Source organism: Staurois parvus, unplaced genomic scaffold (genome assembly GCF_062004578.1).
Source record: "Staurois parvus isolate SC_StPar_1 unplaced genomic scaffold, SC_StPar_1.0 ptg000151l, whole genome shotgun sequence".
Lineage (NCBI taxonomy): Eukaryota > Metazoa > Chordata > Amphibia > Anura > Ranidae > Staurois > Staurois parvus.
This window is the reverse complement of record NW_028317947.1, coordinates 7,718,840-7,744,335: the sequence shown is the minus strand read 5'-3', so window position 1 is coordinate 7,744,335 and position 25,496 is coordinate 7,718,840. Positions and strand designations below refer to the sequence as shown.

General features: G+C 41.6%; 1 protein-coding gene across 1 annotated transcript; it reads left to right on the top strand.

Annotated features, from left to right (window-relative positions):
- The first annotated feature begins 247 nt into the window (after nucleotides 1–247).
- NR1D1 (nuclear receptor subfamily 1 group D member 1) lies at nucleotides 248–17,742 on the top strand. Its single transcript, XM_089674380.1, has 8 exons — nucleotides 248–846; nucleotides 11,363–11,650; nucleotides 12,334–12,422; nucleotides 13,535–13,679; nucleotides 13,941–14,365; nucleotides 14,790–14,975; nucleotides 15,407–15,617; nucleotides 17,142–17,742. Exons 1-8 carry the CDS (start codon nucleotides 807–809, stop codon nucleotides 17,339–17,341), a joined length of 1,584 nt encoding a protein of 527 aa, XP_089530506.1. The 5' UTR covers nucleotides 248–806; the 3' UTR covers nucleotides 17,342–17,742.
- The last annotated feature ends 7,754 nt before the right edge of the window (nucleotides 17,743–25,496 follow it).

Sequence of the window (25,496 nt, the reverse complement as noted above, 5' to 3'; positions counted from 1 at the left end):
ACATCCCTCAACAGATCCGAGCGTGTAAAGAGAAAAAAAAAGTCTAGCCGACTCCCCTGGCCGCAGAGTCCTGAGCGCATGCGCAGTGCGAGGCTGCTGAAGAAAGTGTGTCACTGGGGCACGAGGCTCTCCCTGGGGTCACGTGGTCCTTGCTTCAGTGCCGCGTGCCGGGCCCTGGGAGGACGGGAGCTTGTGCGCAGGCGCAGTGCTGCAGTGAGCGCCTGTCAAGCTGGCTAAAGCAAGCAGGAGGTGTGAGAGAGAGCATTGCAGAGCAAGGAGGGAGGAGAGGCAGGACGTGTTCGTACCGAGCTCCTCATTCCCAGGGCAAAGGCTAGGCTGCAGCACGACACTTGTTTTTGACAGCAGATTGAGCAGCACTGCAATCAGGTGCATCAGCAGACATTTGGTTTTTTATTTTTTTTGCAATCAGGTGCACTTGCCTATTATTATTATTTTTAGCTATAAAGGATTTTTCCCATCTGTGGATCTTTCATCTTCTTCAAGGATCGCTAGAACTGAATTGATATTTGCAGATCAGGGTGTGATCATTGCAGCTGGCACCTTGTTTGTGTAGATTGGGCAGAGATCTCCCCTCTGCTGAGGACACGATTTGTCAGTACAGAGGGAGCTGACAGGGGAAAGCGATTTGTTTGTTTCTTTATCAATGCAGCAGCTGCTGGCAAAATTTGCTACAAATTGTCCATGTAAAAGGAATTACTACATTGGATCTGTACACCCAGGGGGTATATAAAGGACAAGCAGGACTGCAGTGTCACATTCCAAGTCTGGTGGTGAATGATCTGCCCATGTCAGCCATGACAACTCTGGACTGCAGTAATAACACAGGTGAGAGGGGGCTCTACAGGGAAAAATGGGAAGGGGGGGGGGGGGGCAGCTGGAGAACCAGGCTGGAAACTGAATTCAGGAGTTTAATTTTTTTTCAGCCATTTTATAATATATGCAATATGTTATTAAGAATAAGTAATTCTAGAAACATTTTCCTAAAATTTGTAATGAGTTTAACGATTGACCTGACTTTTAAAAATAAATAATCTGTACTGCTGGAAACCTAGATCGGTGTTTTTTTTTTTTTTTTTTTTTTTGGTCATTTTAATTAATTTTAAAATTGTGTTTCTTTTTTATTTGTTTCCCATACTATCATATATTCAAATTTTTTTTTTTTTATAAAAAAAATACAATAAATTGTTTTTAAAATTGAACATATATGTGTTTATGGGGGGGTGGATAATTTGTGCAATTTTTTTTTTTTTTTAAATGTTATTGGAAAAGTGTGTGTGTGTGTGTGTGTGTGTGTGTGTGTGTGTGATTAAAAAAATTGTGTATAATTTTTTTTTTTGTTTAAAAATTGGAACATACACGTGTGTTTTATGTCTAAGATAAAAAAAACACGTGTGTGGGTGTTTTTTTTTTTATGTTGATAAAGTGAAACGTGTATTTAAAAAAAAAAAAAAAAAAAAAAAAAAAAAAAAATTATATATATCTATATATCTCAGCAACTGCACAGGTTTCCAAGAATTTTCTTGGGCACTTTGCGCTTAAAAAGACATTTGTGTGTTTGATGTCTCATGGGGCTCGGACCACCTTTTTTATCAAGGCTTCTCTTTCACCGATCTGTAGTTGTATGAAGTTAGGTTATTTTAATTTTTTTAATTGTGTGTGTGTGTATAATATTTTTTTTTTTCAATGATTTTATTAAACGTTTTGAACACAATATAGTAAAACATTTATATTGACATTTTTATCTGTGGCCAGCTTTGATTAGGTTGGACATGCGTGTGTTTTAAGAAATAAAAGGAAAATGTATATCTTATTTATGTGTGAATCCTGTGCTCTCAGTACAGGTTGGTTGGAAAAGCAGTCTCCTATGTGAGATGGGGTGTTTGTCCCGTTGTAAACACGTTTCAGGTTACTATGTAAAAGTTAATGTTTCAGTGGGAGGGGATCCTGGCCTGCAGAGCTTGCAGTCACATGGAATGGGGAAAGTAGGTCACCCAGGCTGTGTGTGAGCGAGATCCTCCCAGTGGCTTCACGTGTTCTCCCGCCCTAGCCATGTGCACAGTGTTTTCATTCCTGCTTCCCCAGGCTGAGCCGTCATTGGACAGTTCTGGCCATGCTCATCCACTCCTCTGATGACGTAACTGGTTCCCAGGACACGCCTTCATCTGGGTCTGTTTGCAGGAGTGTTAATAAGTTTAATTTACCTTAAACTAAAAGATTTCATTGTGTATGGATGTATGCCACACAACCTGATTGATAAAGATGTAGAAATCCATTCAACTTGGTCGCTTCTAAGGAGCTGTACTGTTTTATGTTTATCTCCCATGTACTGAGGATCATGACTCCACTCCTCACCTATCAATTTATGAATTTACAGAGGCTTTGGATGTAGAAATGCCCTGTTATCTGTGAGCAAGTTTGCAGCTGTATAGACTGCCCATCAGAATCTAGCATAAAGCAAAACACCTGTAGGAGAAGGCTCTGATGGAAGCAGTCATTCCCTAACTCCTGTGCATCATAATAGTCTGGGAAGCTAAACCTATTTGGCTTCACTGTGATTTAATTAATTGGCCTGGAAGAGCATTTTTAAGTTATGTCTTCAGGATTTCCCAGTGTCTCTAGCTTAAGCATCGCCATAAAAACAATTTTTCTAAAGCTGACCATACATTATACAATTTTCTCCAATTTCCTTTAGATTTACCTTCAACCTATATTGCAAGGGCCTGCCTGATTGCATACAAATTGAATATGCTTAGGGTTGACCTCAAATTGTATGACCTGCCTAGATTGTCCTCCATGACCATCAAATGAAACTTACCGTCCTGGAGGATTTCTGGAAAGGGAGTCAAGTAATAACTTATGTTTTTCCAAGTGATCCTACAGGACTTGAAGGTTCAAGTTACTATCCTATAGGATTCATTGAAAAGGAGTCACAAGTAGTAACTCATGTATTTTCAAGTGATCCTTCAAAATGAGAGGTTCATGTTACTGTCCTGGAGGATTCTTTGAAAAGGCATTATCCGGTAATAACTCGTGCTTAAGTGATCCTTCAGGACGATACGTTTCATGTTATTGTCCTGGAAGATTCCTTGAAAATGAGTTATTGGGTAATAACTCATGTATTTCAAAATGATCCTCCAGGACGAGACGTTTTATGTTACTGTCCTGGAGGATTCCTTGAAAAGGAGTTATCCAGTATCAAAGTGCAAAAATATTGCATGTGTTTTTTTTTTTTCTTTTTTTTTCTTGTATTCATATGAAAGGGCTGTGCTTGTTACAGCGCAAACATTTGCAATGTAGCAGGCAAGAGTGAACCCAGAGTCAGTGACCTATGTTTACCAACTACTTCTATTTTTCAAGTCCCAGTGTGTGCCTCCTTGAATTTGTAGTTCCCTCAATGGAATCAGGGCCACAGCCTGGCCACCCTGTTTGCTAAAGGTAAAAATGTAAACGTTTCAAGCAAAGTTTTGCCTATCTTTTGGAGTAGTTATATAATTTGTATGCTAAAGCCTAGTACACACAATCAGAAAATCGTACGAATATGACCACGTTTGAAACGATCGTACGATAATCCTATCATTGGTACACAGTTTTTTTTGTCCGAAATTATTCGAAGGGATAAGCACGGAACTTTCTCGTACGATACCAGATCGTATGATTTTCCTTTTAATCAGCACAGTTTTCATCCAATAATACAATAAATTACATCACTGTTGAATTTTTATTCTGCCGTACAAGAATTTTTGTAACTTTAGTAACCTCTTCATTTTTGATATGGAGACCAGCATGCAAAAAAAAAACCCAGACGATCATTCGTCCAATATTCTATCGTGTACGGGGCAACATAGTACGACAGCCAAATATTCACACCCCCACCTTGTACACATGATGAGAATATTGGACGAAAAATACCGCTTTAAGAGCGATCATCCAATAATCTGATTGTTCGTACCATGCAAGAAAAAAACGACTATCATTCATCCGATATTCTCATTGTGTGCACGAGGCTTTATGCAGTAATAAAAACTGATGACGTTTTCTGTTACAGATTGTTGCCTGTAGTTTAAGACCAATCTAAGTGATTGCCCTGGGCAACACAGACAGTTCTCCTGTCAGGTTAATAAATCAGGTCAGCAGTTTGTTAAGGGACAATGTTGCACATGTTCAGTGTGGATTATGTGCCAGCAGAGAACGCGTTAAGTAAACTCAGGGTGGAGTAGTGTCATAAGCATTCCAGGATTGGCCGCAGGCGGAGATGGGAGGTGTGGTTCAGCAGTCCATGTGCAGTGGGAACACGTGGAGTGTATGCGTGAGGCAGGAGGCGATGAGTAACCTGAGGTCAGACAGTTAGTGTTCATTACATATGGCTGGACAGGCTTTATATAAGACAGGGATAGAGGAGCTGGGGAAAAGGGATATGGACAAGTGACGGGAGAGCAGGGCCAGGATGGGGGGGGGGGGTTGGTAAGGGACAGGTGGCAGAAGAAGGGGGTGCAGCAATTTGAGAGGAAGATCTAAACTGGGGAATTGACAGTCGCTGAACTAGAAGAGCGGTTATGAAGAATGACAATCAACTTGACATAGATACCCCACTGAGAGCATGAAAGTAACCCATATCAATCAATCACAACTTGTTCAGACCAATACAAGATGAATTCTGATTGGTTGCTTTTTGTTACTGCACTTAGGAATAAGAATGCTTTTAATAAATAGTGTCATGAGTTGCAACGTGCAAAATAGAGTAACCCATAGCAAAAATTAAATTTATTTTATCAATTAAGTCTACTTTTAAGTAGAGTGAAAACATCTATTTCTCTTTTTTTTTTTTTTTTTTTTTTTTTTTTTTAGATTTGGATAGTGCTGAGGGGTTAGTAGCCAACCAAGGTTTTTTTTTTTTTTTGTTTTTTTTTTTTATGGCTGTCTTGTGTCCCCACTAGGGAGATTTGCTATCTCTGGTTGCCCTGTTTCACCAATGTCACCAAGAGTGAAAGTAAATCCAAAATTTGGAGTTGTCACTAGAACAGGAATAGAAGGAAAATCATCCATTAGGAACGGTACTTCCTCTCCATTCCTGTTCAGTCTACTGGACAGTAAGTGAAAGAAAATCAGCCTAATGCAGGGGTGTTCAAACTATGGCCCTCCAGCTGTTGAAGTACTACAAGTCCCATCATGCCTCTGGGTGTCTTGCCTGTGGATGTCAGTCTTGCAAGGGCTCATGAACCTTGCAGTTCCTCAACACCTGGAGGGCTATAGTTTGGATACCCATGGCCTATTGAGTCGCATGACTAACACACCCTTTTCCTATGCTCACCAAAACTAGGAAAATAATGTAGGCTTTAGATATACTTTCCATTTTTTTTGCAGATGGGCTTGTTTTTGTTAGGGGCAGTTTATCCCAGTAGATATACAGTGTGGTTGACTAGAGGTAGGTACCTCTAGTGGAGAAACTACAAGTACTAGGTTACCATGCCACGTAGAGATTAGTGGGTAGTGCCTCCAACATTTTAATTCAAAAGGAAGCCTGAGAACTACATGCTGCCAAAGTGTTAGCATAAAGAGCAGTGGGTTTTCCATGCAATTTTTGACTGAGGGATGGTTTGATTCTTTCATCAGCTCTTCCTGGCTGTACATGGGTAAATATGCTCAACTTCCAGCCAGTTGAGTTGGCTTAAAACTTGTCAGATTGGTGGTCTTTACATGTTCCTATAAAATAGCCATTCTTAACCAGGGTTCCTCCAGAGAAGTCTTTCTCAACTTTTTTTTGCCCCAGAGGAACCCTTGAAATAGACTCTTACCTGGGTTTCCATTAGACCTGAGACCTATTGAGGGCTATTGATTAAATCTGCCTTTATATTGGTGGTGGAAAGCAGGAATAACGTCCCCTTACAGAGGTAGCCAGAATGACAGCCATGCCACTGGCTCTGCCAAGTGATGCTGGATCTAGAACTATGCAGTCACCATCAGATGGAAGGTCAGTTAGCCACAGCTCAATGATCCCTTAGCCACCCCTGGAGGAATCCTAGCGGTCCTTGGAACCCTGGTTGAGAGTGGCTGCTCCAGAGTTTGCAAGGGGTTCCTTGAGCTGTGGTCGATTTGACATCCCATTTAATGCCTGTAGAGTTCTGGAGCCAATGTCACTTGGCATAGCCAGCTGTATACCACTACTGATATCTTAGCTGTCAGTAAGGGGGGCATTCTGACCAACACTGTTAGGGGGGGAAACTCCTCATACTGACCACCAATGTTAGAGGCATTTTTCCCACTGACCTTCAATTAATTTTCAGGTCTCTGATAAAACCTATTATGTCAATGATTCCTGGAGTAAAAGGGTTGAGCAAGGTTTCTATAAAGAATCTGCTAGATGGGGTGCTGCATATGGCTAGGTCACCCAATTTATGATTCCAAATAAACCCTTTTGTATGATGTGAGGAGTTCTTCTAGTAGTGTCAGGTTGTGTTTTACAATAATTATCATGGCTAATGATCAATATAAAAGAAAATAATCAAACATTTTGCCCTGATGTCTTTTACAGATCCCCATTATTGGCAATATCTAGTAACAAAGTAGGTTGGGTATATTTGCACCTCCAGTTTGAGTATCTTTGACAAGTGGCCAGAAACATGCTCTATAAAATGTTTCAATCCCCACCCTTTTTTTTTTCCTTTTTTTTTTTTTTTTTTTTTTTTTTTTAAATGGGTGGATCAGGCATGAGCAGAGAACTAAAGATCAGTTATTGTCAATGAATATCTGCTCGGTCATTGACTCCAATGACCCGAAAATGGCAGCTGAGGTGCATTTTCAGCAAATAAGTTGTAGCCAAGCACAATGTCAACCATAAGTGATGGATAAATAAAGCTTTACTTTTTTTCATTTTTAATATATGCATGAATGATACTTCCCATTTGGATGTAGAGAAACAAATACTCCAGATCTGTATTTTCCACCTGCTAACAAGATAGACAAGCAGAATAAATAGACTTTAGGTCCACCAAGCCTTGCTAAATAACCTCTTGCAATAGAAAATCAATTTTGGAACTGTGTATTATGATCCTAAAATAGATGTGCAGTGTGCTTTTGTGGTTATTCTGAATTACAGCAGTCTAAAGGAAATTGTGAAACATCGCCTGGTAATTCTGAATAGGCGGCTATTGCTTCTCCTCACTTTTGCAGAAATGTTCAGGGTCACTATGATTTAGTCGGCCATTAGTAGCTCCAAGGACCCTGCAATTGTTTTGGGCTGTGATAGTGTTGTTTAGGAGCGTTTTACTAATACATCATTAATACAAGGAGCCAAGGGATTGGGACATGGCCAAGGGGTTGCAGGAATATGGTTTCCATTCACACCAAAGTGCGTAATTGTGCGCTTTGTAAAAATGGCACATGCTGCATTTGGGTGCGGTGCAATGCACAGTATGGAAAGAAATAATGTATTTTGGCTCATGCGGCATAAAATAATGTACAAGGCAAAACATGGATGTCAGTGCACATTAACTCAAGTGCAATTATTGCAACAGACATGGTGTGAATTTGGGTGCAAGATAGGTCAGTCGGGTAGCAGGGGCTGTGCCTAACTGCAGGACTTAGGCTGGATTTGCATCACATCTGTTGCATTTCGTGAGTATTGCACATTAAATGCATTTGATTTGTTCACGTGCGTTGACCGCCGGTTTTAATTTATTGGATTGTTCTGCATATCTTTTTAATATGTTCTATTGATGTGCAGTTTTTATTTTGTTCACAGCAGGAACCAGCATGCAATATTTTTCTTTCCTTAATGTGCATTGCAGCATGCTGACGTAAATGCAGCGCGTTTTATCTCAAACCAAAGCAACGCATTGGTGTGAACTGGCCTTATTGGAAATATTGCATTGGGCTTGTAATGTGGCCCAATGGATGTGGTGTGGATGGGCCCTTAAAGGCTGGCTTTACACTTCTGCAATGGGATAATGCATGTTACTGCAATCCATGTTCATTTAATGGTGATGTGTGTTGCATTGTCACTCATTTTAGAATTTCATTCTTATGCACACAGTCCAATTACACTTTCGTGGTTTTTAGTTGACTTCAATGGAAAATGCATAAATGTGAACGGACGCTTATAGTAGTTGCCATCTGCTGTACAGCGCATCAAAATGTACATATTATGTTTTGTGGTGTTGGACAAAAATGCAGCAGGCCTGGTTTTGCCTGCTACCAGCCCATCCCTTTTTTTTTTTTTTTTCCAGAAAGGCAAGCAATATTTAGCTCTGTCAATCTTTTGCAGCATTTGAAATTTGAAGCTACAACAATCACCAGCTGTGGTGACCCTACTTATGTTATCCAGTTCAACTGCTAATGATCATGGCACACGAACTACATTGTATCAACTGTGTGGTCACTACAAAGTGTAATGAAAAGTTTGCAAAGGTGTGGTTTTGTTTTTTTTCCCCATCTGTTAGATTTCTGCACACAGGGCATGGTCATCTGTTTAAGTTTTCCTTTAAAAAACTTTAAAAAGCCATTTTAAAAAAACAATGTAAAAACTGCATATTGCTCACACGTTTTAGGCGCATCTAGTTTGAGCATTATTGCATTCTTTCTTGGAATGCATTAATGCCCAAATGCTAGGCACAACTGAATGTGACTAGCATGTATGTGCACTTGCATGTTTTAAGCGTGTTTGCATTTTTTTTTTTTTTTTTTTTTTTTTTTTATCTCCTCTCCTGAAACCAGTTTTCTTCTAATTTGCCTGTAAATGTCTGTACTGTACATAGAGGTGCTTTTCACGGGCTGAAAAAACGCTGAATGCCTTTGGCATTTTTTTTTTTTTCTTTTTAAAGCTCTGTGTGTATGAGACCAAATAGTTGCATGTGTTACATTGCCTTAAGGCTTTCAGATGGGCAACGCTTCCACCAGCAGCTGCAGGATCGCAATGAGGCTGCCTGTTTGTCCCTCTGGACTTGCTCCATCTGCAGCTTGAGGCAGTGAGATGTCGCTCCCATTGCTGCTGATTGAGATTTAGCAGCGCACATGCCAGCGGCAGATCGACAGCTCACTGCATCTGACTACAGAGAGATTGATTCCATAGAAATGCAGCCTGTTTAGCGATCCTGACACTGGCGGTTTGTCTCTAGCAGAAGAATTGCCCATCTGACATCAGCCTAACATGCACAGGTAGGTATGGGGAACTTTCTTGGTGAGGTCAGGGCTATCTGTGGCCCTTTTGGGGGGGGAGTAAAAACGGGAGGTAAATTGAAAGCTCTCCGATGCATATAGTCTAGATGTACTCAGTGGGGGGGATTAACTAAAACTGGAGCACTCAGAATCTGAGTATAATAGCCAATTGGCTTCTAACTTTAGCTTGTTCAAACAAGCTTTGACGATAAAACCTGGAAGCTGATTGGTTTCTATGCAGAGCTGCAGCCAGATTTTCCATGCTCCAGTTTTAGTAAATCTCTCCCAATGGTTTTCATTTATAAAAACTGCATGCATAAAAAACATCTGTATTGCCTGTAGCAACCATTCCAGTTGTCTTATTTCAACAAAACTGGAAAAATGACAGCTGGAATCCGGTTTCTACGGTTAAAGCAGCCACCTTTTTTCCTTGCTGCAGATTTTATGTCATCCTCCATTGTAATAACCCCAAGGAAAAGCTAGGGAGAATGCTGTAATGTCTGCAGTGACATCATCAATATCTTCACTGATCGTCGTGCCAGTGCCACCCTGTGGGGACATAGCTGGGAAAAGGAAGATTACTTTTTTTTTTTTTAATGGAGGATTTAGTGTTGCCCAATTTAGCTATTGGGATTATTAGTCTGTCTCAGCTGTTCCCTAATGCTTATGTACGTGATAGGTTGCCCTATTTTCCCTTGGCTGCTCTTGTGATCAATTAGCTCCAGGTAATGATGGTTGCCAATCGAATGCATCAGTCAGCTGTTTATATTGGTGACTATGAACCAGGTTCCTATTGCTGATACTTGTCCAGCTTTACTGGCATCATGTAGGCAATTAAGCTGCTTACAAATATAACCTGTCGCCAGAGCAGCTAACCATTAACAGGGTGAATTCCAGGCATGTGGGTGGAAGGGAGTTCCTTTGCTCGCCTTTCCTTTCTGCATGTATTACCCAGCATGCTGAGCGGCGCCTGCACTGCAGAGTCCAAGACGCTCCACCTTTTGCGAGACATTAACCTTTTATTAACCAGTGTGCTGAAGGACTCCAGTGAAATATAACTGGATTTTTTTTTTTTCCTGATCCTATTTTTAACTTTACATTCAACATCATTTGCAGATGCTACTCTGAGAAATTCTTTAAGGTTCAGCCATACAATAGAACGTGTTTTAACGTGCCTTGCGTTGACGTGCGCTTTATAAACAAGTTGTGTTTTAAAATATTTAAATGGAAATAAGTAGGTCAGTGCATCCAGATTGCTTCTTTGCAAAGCATTGTACTAGTGGGAGTATGTCATGGTAAATACAATTTTTCTTCGTCTTTGCATTTTCCCTGCATTAAAGAATTGTAGCAAAATTCATAACCGTGCATCTAATGTAAACGAGGCCTTGTTCTAGGTGTGGTTCTAAAATCCTTACCTACCAAGCAGAAGTCAGACCTTTTGCAGGATCAGCCTTATAAAAGCTTGCTGTTGGTTGGATTGATTGGTTTACTGCATTCTACAGATTAAATGTGCTCTTAGCTGAGATTTGGCCATTTACTATACTGTCCAGAGAAGCCTTTCTCAAGCTTTTTACCCCAGGGGAATACATAAAATAAATTTCAGGTCTTGAGGAATCCCTATTAAATGGGGGGGGAATGCCCCTTACCTTCGTGGTCAGTAGGAAGAATGGAACCCTTATGGTGATGATCAGATTGCCACTTTTGCAGACTGCTAGACAAATTTGTGTCATGCTGCTGGCTTTGCCAAGTGGCATTTTGTCCTGGAACTATTCAGGCTCCACCAATTTGGAGGATTATTGGTCACAACTCATGGAAAGCCCTAGCAACCACAGGAGGCACTCTGGGGTTCTACAGAACCCTGGCTGAGAATGGCTGGTCTGGAGGATGCATACATGGGATTACGTCATTTGTAGCATTGTCAAGACAGACTTGCATGTTGCATATTTTAAGCTACACCTCCAGAAGTAGTTATGAGAATCCAATATTGAAAATTCTGGAAGAGGACCGCAACACATCTTGATCTAATAAATCCAAAACATAATGTTTGATTACAAAGTGAAACTAGTTTATGGTGCAGGTTCCTTTTGAATAATAGGTTGCATGTACATTGTGAAAGCAGATTCTTCATTTATGTGTCCAGAAAAGCTAGTTATGGCTGTTTCCTTACCTTGTTCCGTCTGTATCTTTCTAGGGGGTGTCATAAGCTATGTTGGTTCCAGTGGTTCCTCCCCCAGCCGGACCAGCCCGGTGTCTCTGTACAGTGACTGCTCAACAGGGAGCCCTCAGAGTGGTGCCACACACTACCCATCATACCTGCCACCCTCTCCAACCAACTCTTACAGTGCCAGTTCCTCCAGCTCAGGAGGAGAGAACTCTCCACGATCAAGCTATGGCCTGGCTTCCTCTCCTGGAGGGCTTCATGTTGCTCTGGATGATGGCAGCAGGGTTTCACCAAGCAAAACTTCCAGCAACATTACAAGTAAGTAAACCATCAAGACTTTAACCTGTCAAATTTGTTTTCTAATTGGGACCCATTGAAGCCTGCTGCAAAGTCTGCTTTCAGTGAAAACCATAGGTCAAAATAGTCAGTTGATCCAGAAATCTAGGCACTTTGAAGTTCTAAAACAATCAACTTTTCATGTAAAAGTCAAACTGACTCTGCATCTTTCTACCTACCAAGTCATATAATTGGTCTGTGAAGCTGTCTATCACATAAAGGACTAATAGGGAGCATAAGACAGTGGAAGAGGCCGCTTTGGGTTTAAAAGGGAAATTTGCCTAAATGTTTAGTTAACTGTATCCCTAGATCTATGAACATACTTGTCTTGTAAGTGGCAAAAGCTGCTCTTCACATAACCAGAACCCTTTTAACCAGATGGTCTGTGTTGTAGCGGAGGGTCAGCCATTCTGCATTGGCAGAAATTACATGAACAAATGCTATCTGGTTTTATGATCAGCACTGGAGAAAGACTGGAGCACTTTTGAGGAGAAAATGCTATTTCTGCCCTCCTTTGCTATTAGTCTTTCTTTATTAGAGCCTTATTGCCATATGACAATGCACTCGAGCAGAATTCTCAAAATAACTTGACCTGTGCCACATAATGTATGATACCTAACATATCATCATATTTTATACTTATGGCTGTTTTCTGTTTTCTCCAGAGCTGAATGGGATGGTCTTGTTATGTAAAGTCTGCGGTGATGTGGCCTCTGGATTTCACTATGGTGTACATGCCTGCGAAGGCTGCAAGGTGAGTCCGACTCAGAAGATAATCAGTGATGACCCCAGTGTGATTGATTGATTTGAATTGTGAATTGATATTTATGTCAGTCTTCTGACTGGTACCTTCAAGCCTTTGGTGAATGGTTGTAGGTACATTTTGATTCTTACTACAGAACTCCTAAAGAAGCCCATAGATTATTTGATTTTCTTTCCTTCCACCACTGGTGGAATGTAAAAAAAATTGCTTGATTCTCCCATCAGCATAGTCCATGTTAATGGAGGAATGCTTCCCACAGTGTTATTGTATTCTGGTGGGGGTCACAGGGAGCCTTTCCAGCCTGCAGAATGCAGTAATCACATACAGAAAAATCCAACAGGCTGGTTGTACCCAAATCGATTGATGGATCAACTTGGATGCAATCAGCCTTCCCATACATGGATCGAATTTTGGCAGGTCCCTGCTGAACCAGACAAATTTGATCCATGTATGGGCGGCTTAAGCTGTTATGTACACTTATGAGCAGGGAGGCAACATGTATTCTCTGCATGAAGTTAGGAATCTGACAGGGTAGCAAGTGTTCATTGAATTTTTCATTGCTAACTCTGTGCTCCAGAGTCCTCTCATTAAATTTAGGAATGAATATACAGGCCTCTTTAAGTAAAATGCTTTTAATCTGTGTTTGTCTGCTGGGAAATTGATATCTTATTAGTGATATCTAGGGAAGTTCTAGTTTTAGCCGGTAGTGAAAATTGATTACTTTTGAATATCCTTTCCAGACTGCAGGTACAAAGGATTACAAACATGTCATTGTTCTTTGTACCATACAGTTTAATAGACCTATTTTCTAATGTTGGATGTAAGGGGATAAGCCGTATATCTGAGTTTCTCAATCCTTTCCTTCACACAAGAGTTCATTTCCTTTGGATATCAACGTATGTAGCCAAACTATATTGCCATCACTTTAATCTACTTATAATTGTATGATCTCACAAACAACCACTCTTCTGCCTTCAGAAATCTAGAATTGGTAGAAATGTATTGTGGAGTTAAGTTTTTATCTTGAAAGTGTTCATCTTTTAATTGGTGTAGGAAACAAAATTGATTATCCACATGACGCCTCCTTTTCTTCTATCTTGTAGGGATTTTTCCGGCGCAGCATTCAGCAAAATATTCAGTACAAGAAATGTCTGAAGAATGAGACTTGCTCCATTGTGCGCATTAATAGGAATCGCTGTCAGCAGTGCCGCTTCCGCAAGTGTCTCTCAGTGGGCATGTCTAGGGATGGTGAGTTCTTTTAGTGTGGCATATGTTTCTGTTCATGGCTCATTTTACAAAGTGTCTAAATAAAAATGGCTGTCACTGTCATACATAGAACATTATTATTGAAACTTTCATTTTTTCCAGTAAAATTAAAAGAAAGGTCAGGCTGTTAACAAAAACAGCTTGTTTAAGACACTTTGATAAATGAGGATCAATATGACTTGAGCATCCCAATTTGGCATGATACTGAGAAGGCTAATGCATGTTTTTTTCTTGTCTCTACAGCCGTGCGGTTTGGTCGAATCCCAAAGAGGGAGAAGCAGCGAATGTTGGCTGAAATGCACAGTGCAATGAGCCACATCACTGGAGGACATTTTGGTCGAAGGAGTCCTGTCCCGCTGCAGCCCCAGCAGATTCGGCCCTCCTCTCCTCTCCATGTGGCACCAGCCTCCTGTCCTTCACCTCCTTCCATCCCAGAGGTTTACCCCCACTACCCCCAGCAACTGACACCACCTCGATCCCCCAGCCCAGACCACGTTGATGATGTCATTGGTCAGGTGACCCAAGCTCATCGACAGATTTTTGTGTATGCCCATGAAAAAGTGAGCAGAAAGGCAGCATCTTGGGAGCATCAGCAACATAACAACCCACCACCTCAATGCTGGGCACAGGACAGTGGAGATTCCAGAGGCGGACGCAGCGTGCATCTGGTAAGCGCAGGATGGATCTCTAATATCTAATTTTCAGTCACTTTTTTAATTTTTGCTACACATGTTGAAAGGAGCTCTTTTACCTTGTCATTTGGTCACAAGATCACTAGACCCAGGCAATCGATGACATGTCTGTTTTGTGGTAGCCTACATTCAATGTAGTATTCATTGTATTATCCTACATCCATGTTCAGTACAAATGGATTTCAGGATTTATGTTCCCTACTATGACTTTAGGGAGCAGGGTTGGTGTACAGGGGTCTCTTAACTACTGTTCCACTTTTTCTTAGACCTGTACATTTTATAATTGGAAAATAGTTTTTGAAAGTATCAGATGTATACTGGCTTATACAGTGCATGAGTATATTACAGTTTGGTTCACAGTGGTCGGGGTAATGCTAATGATTTCTTAACACCTTTCCAGGCCTGTCCAATGAACGCTCTGCCTCGTGGGGGTCCTCTCCGCTCTGTGCAGGAAGTTTGGGAAGAATTCTCCCTTAGTTTTACCCCAGCTGTACGAGAGGTGGTGGAATTTGCCCGTCACATTCCTGGGTTCCAGAACTTAACACAACAAGACCAGGTCACCCTGCTGAAAGCTGGTACATTTGAGGTGAGTGATCTGGCTTTGGGCGTATTGATCAGTGATTCTTTTTCCCAAATTAAAGTCTCATGCCCTTATGATCATTGATTGTAAAGACTGGCACAAGCATAGTTAGTGAACTTATTTAGATAGGCAAACCAAAAAAAAAAGTGCTATTCCAGTAATCGCCTCGTGCTTGAATAGATTGCATGTGGTTCATTTTGTCAGACCCAAATCTGTTGAATATATATATATATATATATATATATATATATATATATTCCATTCGTAGGTAACATAAGTTGTACTGTACATCATTTTGTCTAGTTTCAGCCTGGCATAACCATGGTTAAAGGACATCTCATTGTAGCCTCTGCATCTAAACAAGTCTTACCCCATAATTACATTCTTTGGGCTTTTTGTTTATCTCACAGCTCCTCTGTTCTTGTTTCACATTTTAGGTCCTCATGGTGCGGTTTGCTACTCTGTTTGATGTGCGGGAGCGTTCTCTGAGGTTCCTGAGTGGAGCAACATACTCTCTGCCAGAACTTCAAGCCATGGGCATGGGAGAGCTTCTCAGCTCAATGTTTGACTTCAGTGAAAAGCTGGCATCTCTCAACCTAAGTCAGGAGGAGTTGGGCATCTTCACGGCACTTGTACTGGTATCGGCAGGTCAGTATTTCCTATATTACTGACATTTGGGGATACTATTTCTTCTGCCTACCCTTTTTAAAGTCTTACTAAACCCACAACAGTACAATCAGTCTGTATATGCAGTAAAGCATTCTTGTTATACTCACTGTGGAACCTGAGGGGTTAATACTCCACATTGTGTAAAAAGGCTGTTTGATCCTGTCTTCTCTGATCTTCCCCTTCTACTGTCCCCAGTCCATCTGCTGATGGAACAGTCTTGGGAGCGTGTTGCACACGCTCAGTTTGGGTGTTTTTTTTTTTTTGTTTTTTTTTTTCCCTCCTTTTGGGAGAGTGCATATAATCAGCTCAGGGTCAATCTGTACAGTCCAGACAGAGGGTCAGGGGTTATGCAGCCTCATAAGATAATCAGGGGAGAATGAAAACTCCTAACAAGCATTAACCAGTGCTCGGATGCACACTGATAGAAGTCTCAAGACTGCTATATACAGCTGATGAGAGAAGGTATTTAGCAGTTTATATTTACTAAAATACTTGAGCTTCCATGTTCGGTGTACTGTGGGAGACAAGATATACTGAATGCAGGGTCATGGGTTTAATAACACTTTGAAGAGGTTTTTGAGGCTTGGTACATAATTTAAATGTGATCCTAGCTGGAGTGAATAGACATTCAGTAGCCCCCCAAAATGGAAGTCCTTCAGTCATAGTTTTAACAACATAAAATGAAGATTATTGAAATACATTTAATGAGAGACCAAGATAAAATGAATAGGTTTCATTGGGCTTGATCCTGAAGCAGCCCAACTGCTGCCCTATTTGATGACTTCTTGGTTGCATGGTCTCTTGACAATTTCCCTTTCTTAACTTAGTTGGGTTTTATTACTCTAAAGCTAGCAGGAATTGAATCTGGGGATTAAAGTTAAAAACGGCACTTATGAGTGTAGTGTACATCTCTGGCGACATTGTTACCCCTTGGATCCCAAGCTCATGCATATGCATTACTGGTCTCACTGGAGACACTGGGGTTGATTTACTAAAACTGGTGCAGCTCTGCATAGAAACCAATCAGCTTCCAGGTTTTTTTTGTCAAAGACTAATTGAACAAGTTGAAGTTAGAAGCTGATTGGCTTCCATGAACAGCTGCACCAGATTTCGCAATCTCCAGTTTTAGTAAACCAACCCCACTGAAAGCAGGAACCATAGGCTACTGCTGCTGTCAAACTCCTGTGAGGAGGCAGTGAGGGCATTGCTTGCTAGAGCTGTGTGTGTCTATGGATGCACACAGTCTGCCTCACTAAGGAGGCATCCGGAGCAGGTAGAAGTGGACTGTCAAACAGGAGAAAGGGAACCACTCTGTTCAATATCATTGCACAGAGTAGGTAAGTATAACATCATATTATTTTTTTTTTATTATTATTTATTTATTTGAATGCGAAAAAAATTTTTTTTATCACTTTAAATATAAAAAATACTAGTTTCGAAAATGTTTAAAAACAAAAAAATCCAGAGCATGCTTTTGAGTGTTTGTTTCCTTTTTTGTTGCAGATCGCTCTGGCATGGAAAATGCTTCATTGGTAGAGCAGCTGCAAGAGACTTTGATACGTGCCCTTCGTTCCCTCATCTTGAAAAACAGTCCAAACGACACTTCCCGATTTACCAAACTGCTGCTGCGACTGCCTGACTTGCGAACCCTAAACAGCATGCACTCCGAAAAACTGCTATCATTCCGTGTGGACACACACTGACTGCAATAACCTGGATTGACTGGCTGAGTGGAGGCACTAAACCAAGAATGGTCATGTAGCAATGACATCACAGACTCTGTCACTCCCTGCAGAAAACTAGATCACTTAACTGAGACATCAAGAGAGATGGGGATTGCAAAATGCCCGATGTGTCGCACGTTTACTTTGTGACGGTGATGTATCAGTGGATTGGTGCGTACAGTATATGAGACTTATGTGAGCCAGGAAATGGTATAGCGACGGGATCAGCACTTATCAGAGCAAGATCTGCAGAATTAAGTGTATATTTATATACGTATACATCTGTACATACTTTACTGTCATACAGTGGAACCATTGTGTAAATATTTGTGTGTATATCAGAGGTTGTGCTAAATATAAAATATTTTATGAAACCCTAATTTTTAGTCTTCACATACTTTGTTCTGCATAATAAATGTGTATATATTTGTATGTTTTCCATAATCAAAAGGAGATTTATAAAACAAGTGAATCCCAGTATGTCCCCTCTTTCCGGACCACCTATTTTGGGGAGATCTTCGATCATTTTCTTACAGGATATCGGTGCTAAGGGTAATATGCAGGATTAGGGCCTCACTTATACATCCTAAATTGGTAATGCTGAGGCAGGTATACTATATGGGGCATTGGGGATTACTAACACCAGAGCACACAAAATCTGGTGCAACTGTGCAGATTAAGCAATCAGCTTCTAGGTTTTGTTAAAGTTTCATTGAACGAGCTGAAATTAGGTGCTGGTTGGTTACTGTGACACCAGATTTTGTTGCTGTTACAAAAAAATGGAGGAAAAAAAAAAGGGGAGGTAATCATAGTTTGGTTAGTGTGGGCCACACAGACATATTGCAAACTCCCTTCCAGTGTTTGTACAGAGACCCACCATAGTTTTGTGTTGGGAATTTGCAACAAGGAGTACTAAACCAAGCACATTTACATAAGTGTGTGTGTGTGTGTGTGTGTGCGTATAAAATCTCTCGCAGCACAAATCGGCCATGATGCCCTTTGCTGCTGGTGTAGAAGTCCATACCCTGCAATACACAGCCCTGAATTGAGTAGCCCATTCTAATGCTAGCAGTGGCAGGCACTTGTTAATAAACCTGTATGTGAGACTGTGCTGGCCAATGAGAAGAGCTTCTTTCTTCTTGGACATCTTTCCAGGAGAAGCCTCAGATGCACTTGGATCAGCAGGATCATGTAGTTGTACTGACCAATGAGCACTTGCCATTTTGAGCATTATGATGGATACTATAATACACAAGCATACAGCTGTGCTCAAAAGTTTGCATACCCTGGCAGAAATCATTACATGTTGATATTGAAAATATGACTGATCATGTCAAAACACTTTTTTTTTTTTTTTTTTTTTTTTTTTTTTTTTAATTTAAGGATCGAGATCATAAGAATCCATTATCACATGGTTGTTTTGGCTCCTTTTTAAATCCGAATGATAACAAAAATCACCCTACTGGTCTTGATCAAAAATGTACATACTCTGGAAAGTTTGGCCTTGGTACAGACACAAGGTGACACACACGGGTTAAAATGGCAAGTAAAGGTTAATTTCCCACATCTGTGGCTTTTTAAATTTGCAATTCGCGTCAGTGTATAAATAGTCCAATGAGTTTGTAAGCTCTCCACAAAAAAGCCCGCTGAGGCTTGTCAGTGTTGTCGGGCATATTGTAACTGGGCTTTTTTTCTGGCATTGGTGCAGTAAAGGCTTCTTTCTGGCAGCTCAGCCAAGCAGCTCATATTTTTTTTTTTTTTCTCCCAAGTATCATACTGTGCTCCTTCAAAACAACCACTCCATCTTTTTCCAGAACAGCCTGTATTTCTCTTGAGGCTACCTGTGGGTTTTTCTTTGTATTCAGAACAATTCTTCTGGCAGTTTTGGCTGCAATCTTTCTTGCTTTCCCTGACTTTGGCTTGGTATCAAGAGATCCCTGAATTTTCCACTTCCTAATAGGTGAATGAACAGTGCTGACTGACATATCCAAGGCTTGGGATATCTTTTTATATCCTTTTCCATTACCTTGTTACGCAGGTCTTTTGACAGTTATTTTCGGCTCAGTATCTAGCTTGCTCAGTGCACCCATGTGAGAGCTAGAAAACTCATTGACTATTTATAGACTGATACTAATTGCAATTTAAAAATCCACAGATGTGGGAAATGAACCTCTTAATTGCCATTTTTTAATCTGTGTGGGCACTTTGTGTGTTTTTTCCAGGGTATGTAAACTTTTTGATCAGGACCATTTGGGTGATTTCTGTTATGATTTAAAAAGGAGCCAAACAACTATGTGGTAATAAATGACTTCAGATGATCACTATGCTTAATTAAAAGACATTGTTTGGCATGATCAGTCATATTTTCAATGTCATGATTTCTGCCAGGGTATGCAAACTTTTGAGCAGAAGTGTACCTTAAGAAATCACATTGGCACCCCTCACTCTGTATTCTTCTGCTCTGCAGAGTCTTCTGTTCAGTCAGTGTTCTTCATAGGCGTCTGCCACCATCTTTAACATCCTCCAGCAGATGGCACCATCCCACTGTGTGCAAACGTTCTGGCACAGATCATTCGGCCACAGACTGCCCTTTAAGCTCTCCGTGATCTCCAGCTCCACAGAAACTCCTGAGGGTGTTTGGAAATAAATGCACAACCCCATAAACCACTGCACCACCCCACCAACCACTGGAGTCTGCACTTATGACCTCTCCACCATAGCTTCTGAGGGGTGATCCTGTTCTGCTTGTTTTTAAGATATCATTATACCAGATGGTTTTCAATAATGAAACAGAATAGCTATCCAGAAATTTCTGATCTAAATAAAAAAATACATATCCGGACTGGTGAGCTGGATGTGTTTCTAGATACACACTATGATAGGGAGCCAAACATTAACTGATTCCACTCTCCCACTTGTTTATAAAATCCATAGAGTGCAGAAATCTTTAGATCAGCCTTTCTCAACCTTTTCAACACAGAGGAACCCTTGACATAACTTTCCCTGCTAGAATGACTTTATCTACAATTCATGATACATTAGTGTGATAGTCAGATGTAAGAATGCTCTTTACACTTGTGGTCATTGGGAAGAATTACCCCCTTTACAGATAGCTAGAAAGATCATTGGTGTCAGTGGGAAATTACCTGAGAAAAATTGCTCGTTGCTGAAGGAACCCCTGGCAACCTCCTGGAGGAACCCAAGTTGAGGAACCCTGCTTTAGATGCTCATCCTATCCTTCATTTCCAATAGAAAACAGTATAGTAGAAAGTACATGAAGACAGTTTTTGGGCATCCCTGCCCTTCATCAAGTTGAAGGTAATTTACAATGTAACAAAGGTTTACATGTATCCAAAACAAAGCATCAGATCAATCACTATCTCTGTATTGCCCTCCAACAAAGAACAACTGAAGCCTATGTAAATGATGCATAGTCCTGTGATAAAGAATACGCCGCCATACTACACTCTATAGATAGAATGTATCTCAATACACCTAGCAAACGTCTATATCAATTATTAATGCATTATAGACTGTTGCTAGGTGTATTCATTGAGACACTTTGTATCTGAGGTACTGTGTTCTAGTGGAATAAGATTAGGTTCACACTTGAGTGAACCTAGTTGAGCGACAGAAGCCTATTTCACAAATTTCTGCTGTTGAATAAGCATGCTAGAAAACCAGCAGCCAACTGGCATCTGATCAGCGTTCCCAGCCAATGGCTGCAAGCACTGACTGGTTTGTTCTGGGGAGGGTCCTCCTATCAAAACACAATAGTACAGTGGGGAGATTGCTGACATTGATGTCTGATGTTTCAGAGACTGTTTGGCCTCCTTTCTCAAGAGGACAGAACTTTACTGAGCTCCTGGACAGTCTGAGGTGCAACCTGGTGGTGTCTGAGGGACCGAAACATGATATCCAAAGGTGTTCTATTTGATTTATATCAGGAGAGTGTAGGGGCCATTCAATGGTATCAATTCTTTCATCCTCCAGGAACTGCCTGCATTCTGTCGCCACATGAGGCTGGGCATTTTCTTGCACCAGGAGGAACCCAGGACCCACTGCACCAGCGTAGGGTCTGACAGTGGGTCCAAGGATTTCATCCCGATACCTAATGGCAATCAGGGTGTCATTGTCTAGCCTGCAGAGGTCTGTGCATTCCTCCATGGCTATGCCTCCCCAGACCATCACTGACCCACCACCAAAACGGGCATGCTCAACGATGTGACAGGCAGCATAACATTCTCCTTGTCTTTTCTAGACCAGGGGCGGACTGACCATTTGGAAACTCGGGCAATGCCCGGGGTCAGTAGAAGGCCCCATGAGATGCCCCTTGTACTTTTTAGCAACTATGTACAAGTTTCTTTACAGCATAAATTTCTTCTTGGTGAGTTCTTCAGCCTCTCCTGGTGTACCACCCCAGATACCAGATGAATCCTCTTCTCATCCAGCTGCCTGAAGGAATTCCTGGGCAATGGGGACCCAGAATCTGTCCCTTTAAATCAAACAGTCAGGTTTCTCACCTGAATGATCTTTCCCCTTATCTGGCCCATGGGGTATAGGACTACTCACTCTTCCTCTCCTGCGAGCTTGTTGGATTGGTGGCTGCCTTCAGGCCTTCTGTAGGGCTGGCTCCTTCCCTGCTGCACAGGTGGTCCTCTATCAGGGGACTACTGAGGTTGAGAGATCCTCCTTTCAGATTCAGTCTGGAGGTCAGCCACTTCCCACTGGGCCTCCTCCCAGGCTCCTGCATCCTAGCCTCTCACTCCATCTTCCACCCGAACTCTCCTGCTGCTGAGCAGGCTCAGTCATACTTAGGGGTGTCCTGACCCCAAGTCTCCTGCCTGGGGATTGGTCAGGACCCCTTAAGTATGCAGATCAGCCCCTTCTCACCACCACCCATTGCCTTCTAGAAACTTCTCAAGTCTCTAGAGCAGAGGGAGGTATCAGGGAACTAATCTGGGGAGCCCTCAGCCTTGACATAAGATGACCTGGCTGACTCACACCCAGGCTGCTATTCAGCCTTCCTTTCAAAAAGCAAAAACCTAGCTACCCTGGCTATCTAGAGGGGCGCTACATAATCAACAAAATATAAAGTCCCATCTACAATCTCCTCTTAAGCGTCCATATAAATCCACCACCAATGTGATGTAATAATAATCTCTTCAGTTCCTCCAAACTCTAGGTGATACATGCTTCCACCCCATATGCATCCAATACGCTCACCATCTTTATTCATATTCATTGATATAAATAAAGCCTCAATGCACTTGTTGCCACACCATGGGCTTCTAGTTATCTGTGGCCATAGGGGGTGATACTCCTGTTTTCCTCTGACTCTCCACCAGCTCTACTCTACCTGAGGTAGATATGCATGTAAAATTAAACAGAACCAAAAGTAGTGCTCTCTGAATAGAACTGTTTTTGATTAAAAAAAAGACTCAATAAATAAAATCACATAAACCAAGCACCCCAAGTGCTATGTGAACAGCATAATAATGACAGAGGCAAAAAATCCACCATCAGTGTGCTGTAATGGTATTCTCTTCAATTCCTCCAAACTCTAGGTGATACATGCATCCACCCTTGTGCATCCAATACGCTCTCCTTCTTTATTTGGCCTCCATATGAATCAAGGTCTCAATATGCTTATTGTCCCACCATTGGCTTTTAGGCATCTGTGGCCGTAGGAAATGGTGCTCCTGTTTTCATCTGTCTTTTCAACAGCTTTACTCCACCTCAGATAAATAAAATGGGGCCAAAAATAGTGTTTTCTGTATAGTACTCTTTTATTAAAAAGCAACTCAGTGGGTAAACTCACATGAAAAAAGCACCCCACGTGCTATGTAAACAGCATTAAAAGACATAGGTGGCAGCATCCATAGCAAAGATAGCTCACCAGCTCAGCTTCGGTTCCTACATGCGTTATGCTCCCAGTCAGACCGGAGCATCGCAAATGATGACACTTACATATCTGCTCTAAACCACCCATGTAACAATGGTCGGTGGGGAGACTCCGGAAATTACATCACCGGAGGTGTGGTACACAGTCCGTCAGTGCTTTGGTGATGCCATTTCCAGTGTCTCCTCGCCCATTATTATCATATGGGTGGTTTAGGAAGGATATTTAAGTGACGTAACTTGCAATTCTCAGGTGCTATCGATGAAGCTCTGACTTGGAGCGAGTGGGATTGATAATGAAGTTGGCAGTACCTCCACCCAGGACAGGGCCACTGTGAACAGAGGGGAATCCCTTCCTGGGAAATTAATCAGTAATCTAATTAAAGTAATTGGGAGCAGAACAGGGGTGGACTGACCATTTGGAAACTCGGGCACTGATCGAGGGCCCGGGGTCAGTAGGGGGCCCCATGAGATGCCCCTGGTACCTTTTTCATAGCCTTTTTAGAGTTTGGGCAAGGACCCAGGGGCCCCATGAGTTGTCAGTCCACCCCTGGAGCAGAAGAACTACTGCAACCAGCATATAAAATTAAACATAAGCATATAGATGCACACTAGTATAGAAATAATACAAGCTTTACATATGAAGAGATTCATTACATTACATACATCCAATGGACAAGCAGGTATAATAACCAAAGGGCCCGATAGGAGTCCTGTTGGAATTATACACATATAATTGGGTATATACCCAAATATATATGTTTTTAAAAGAGATACCTCAAGATCAGTGTCGCAGCAAAGTTCAGTTGCAGGTGCCCCTGAGCATGATGCGTCATCTGTCTTGATGTTGGAAACATGAAGACAAGATCAGCAGTTACGAGGGTATCATCCAACTGTTGTCCGACCAGCCTGGTATGGGACTGCTCACAAGTACAAACTGTGGTGTAGCACTAGAACTTATAGTCAGCCTATCTATTCTGTGCTTTAGTAGTTTATAATAGTCTCTTCTGGTTTGGGTGAAAATACATCACCAGCAACGCCATGGTCAGGATACGTGGCTCACTTCTCTCTGAGTCTACTACTTAGAAACTCCTGTTTATAATAATATCAAAGTCCTCCAATCTGGGGTTTCTGACCCAGCCATCAGGGACAGGAAGTGATGTACATAAATAACTCTATTACAATAAGAAGCACAGCCACTTACAACTACAGACATAGAGGTCAGCAGATCCCTACACCAGTCATTGCTGAGTTGCCTGGCTTTTGTGATGACCTTCTGTCTTAATTACATTTTGGGTCACTGAGCTGAAACAAGAAGACAGATTAAGGGGTAGTCCCCAAGTTTGAAAATGTTTCTTTGCTTAGTGCTCAAATAGAAAACACGTCTATAGCAGCACGTAGGTAAGAGATGTGCATACATGTGGCTGAAGGGTGGGGAATGCCCCCACTACCTATGAATAGCTGCCCACTTTGACAGCTTCTTGGTGGGATAGCTCAGGCGGGTTTAGACTTGGGTCTGAACCCATCTGAGCTTATCTCTGGGGATCATGGCACACAAGAGATTTGTAGTTAGACAGATAGGCATTAGGCCTCATGCACACTAGGAGATCAGTGCATGAGATCCCAGTGTTTCGATGCAGGTAGAGGGCACAGGCATACCATCCAACCACGCTGTCAACATCCTGTTAAACTTAATGAGAGAGAAGTTTTGCCAATGTTTAGTGCAGTATGCGCCCAGAGATAAATGTCTGAAATCCACTTGGTGCACTGATAAATTTATTTATTTATTTCAGGTACTTATATAGCGCAGTCAATTTACACAGTGCTTTACATATATATTGTATATTCACATCAGTCCCTAACCCTCAAGGGGTGTACAATCTAAGGTCCCTAACTCACATTCATAGACAAGGGCCAATTTATACAGGATCCAATTAACCTACTAGCATGTCTTTGGAGTGTGGAAAGAAACTGGAGTACCCGGAGGAAACCCACGCAGGCACAGGGAGAACATGCAAACTCCAGGCAGGAGGTGCAGTGGCTGGAATTCGAACCAACGACCCTAGTACTGCCAGGCAAAAGTGCTAACCATTTAGCTACTGTGCTGCCCAATAAATGTCTGAAATCCACTTGGTGTATTGATGCACTGTCCAGCCGCAGCAGCTTCCAGCCTCTCATAGTTCAATAGGCTGACTGCAGTAGGGCTGGATGGGCTAAATACCCTGTGTGCATG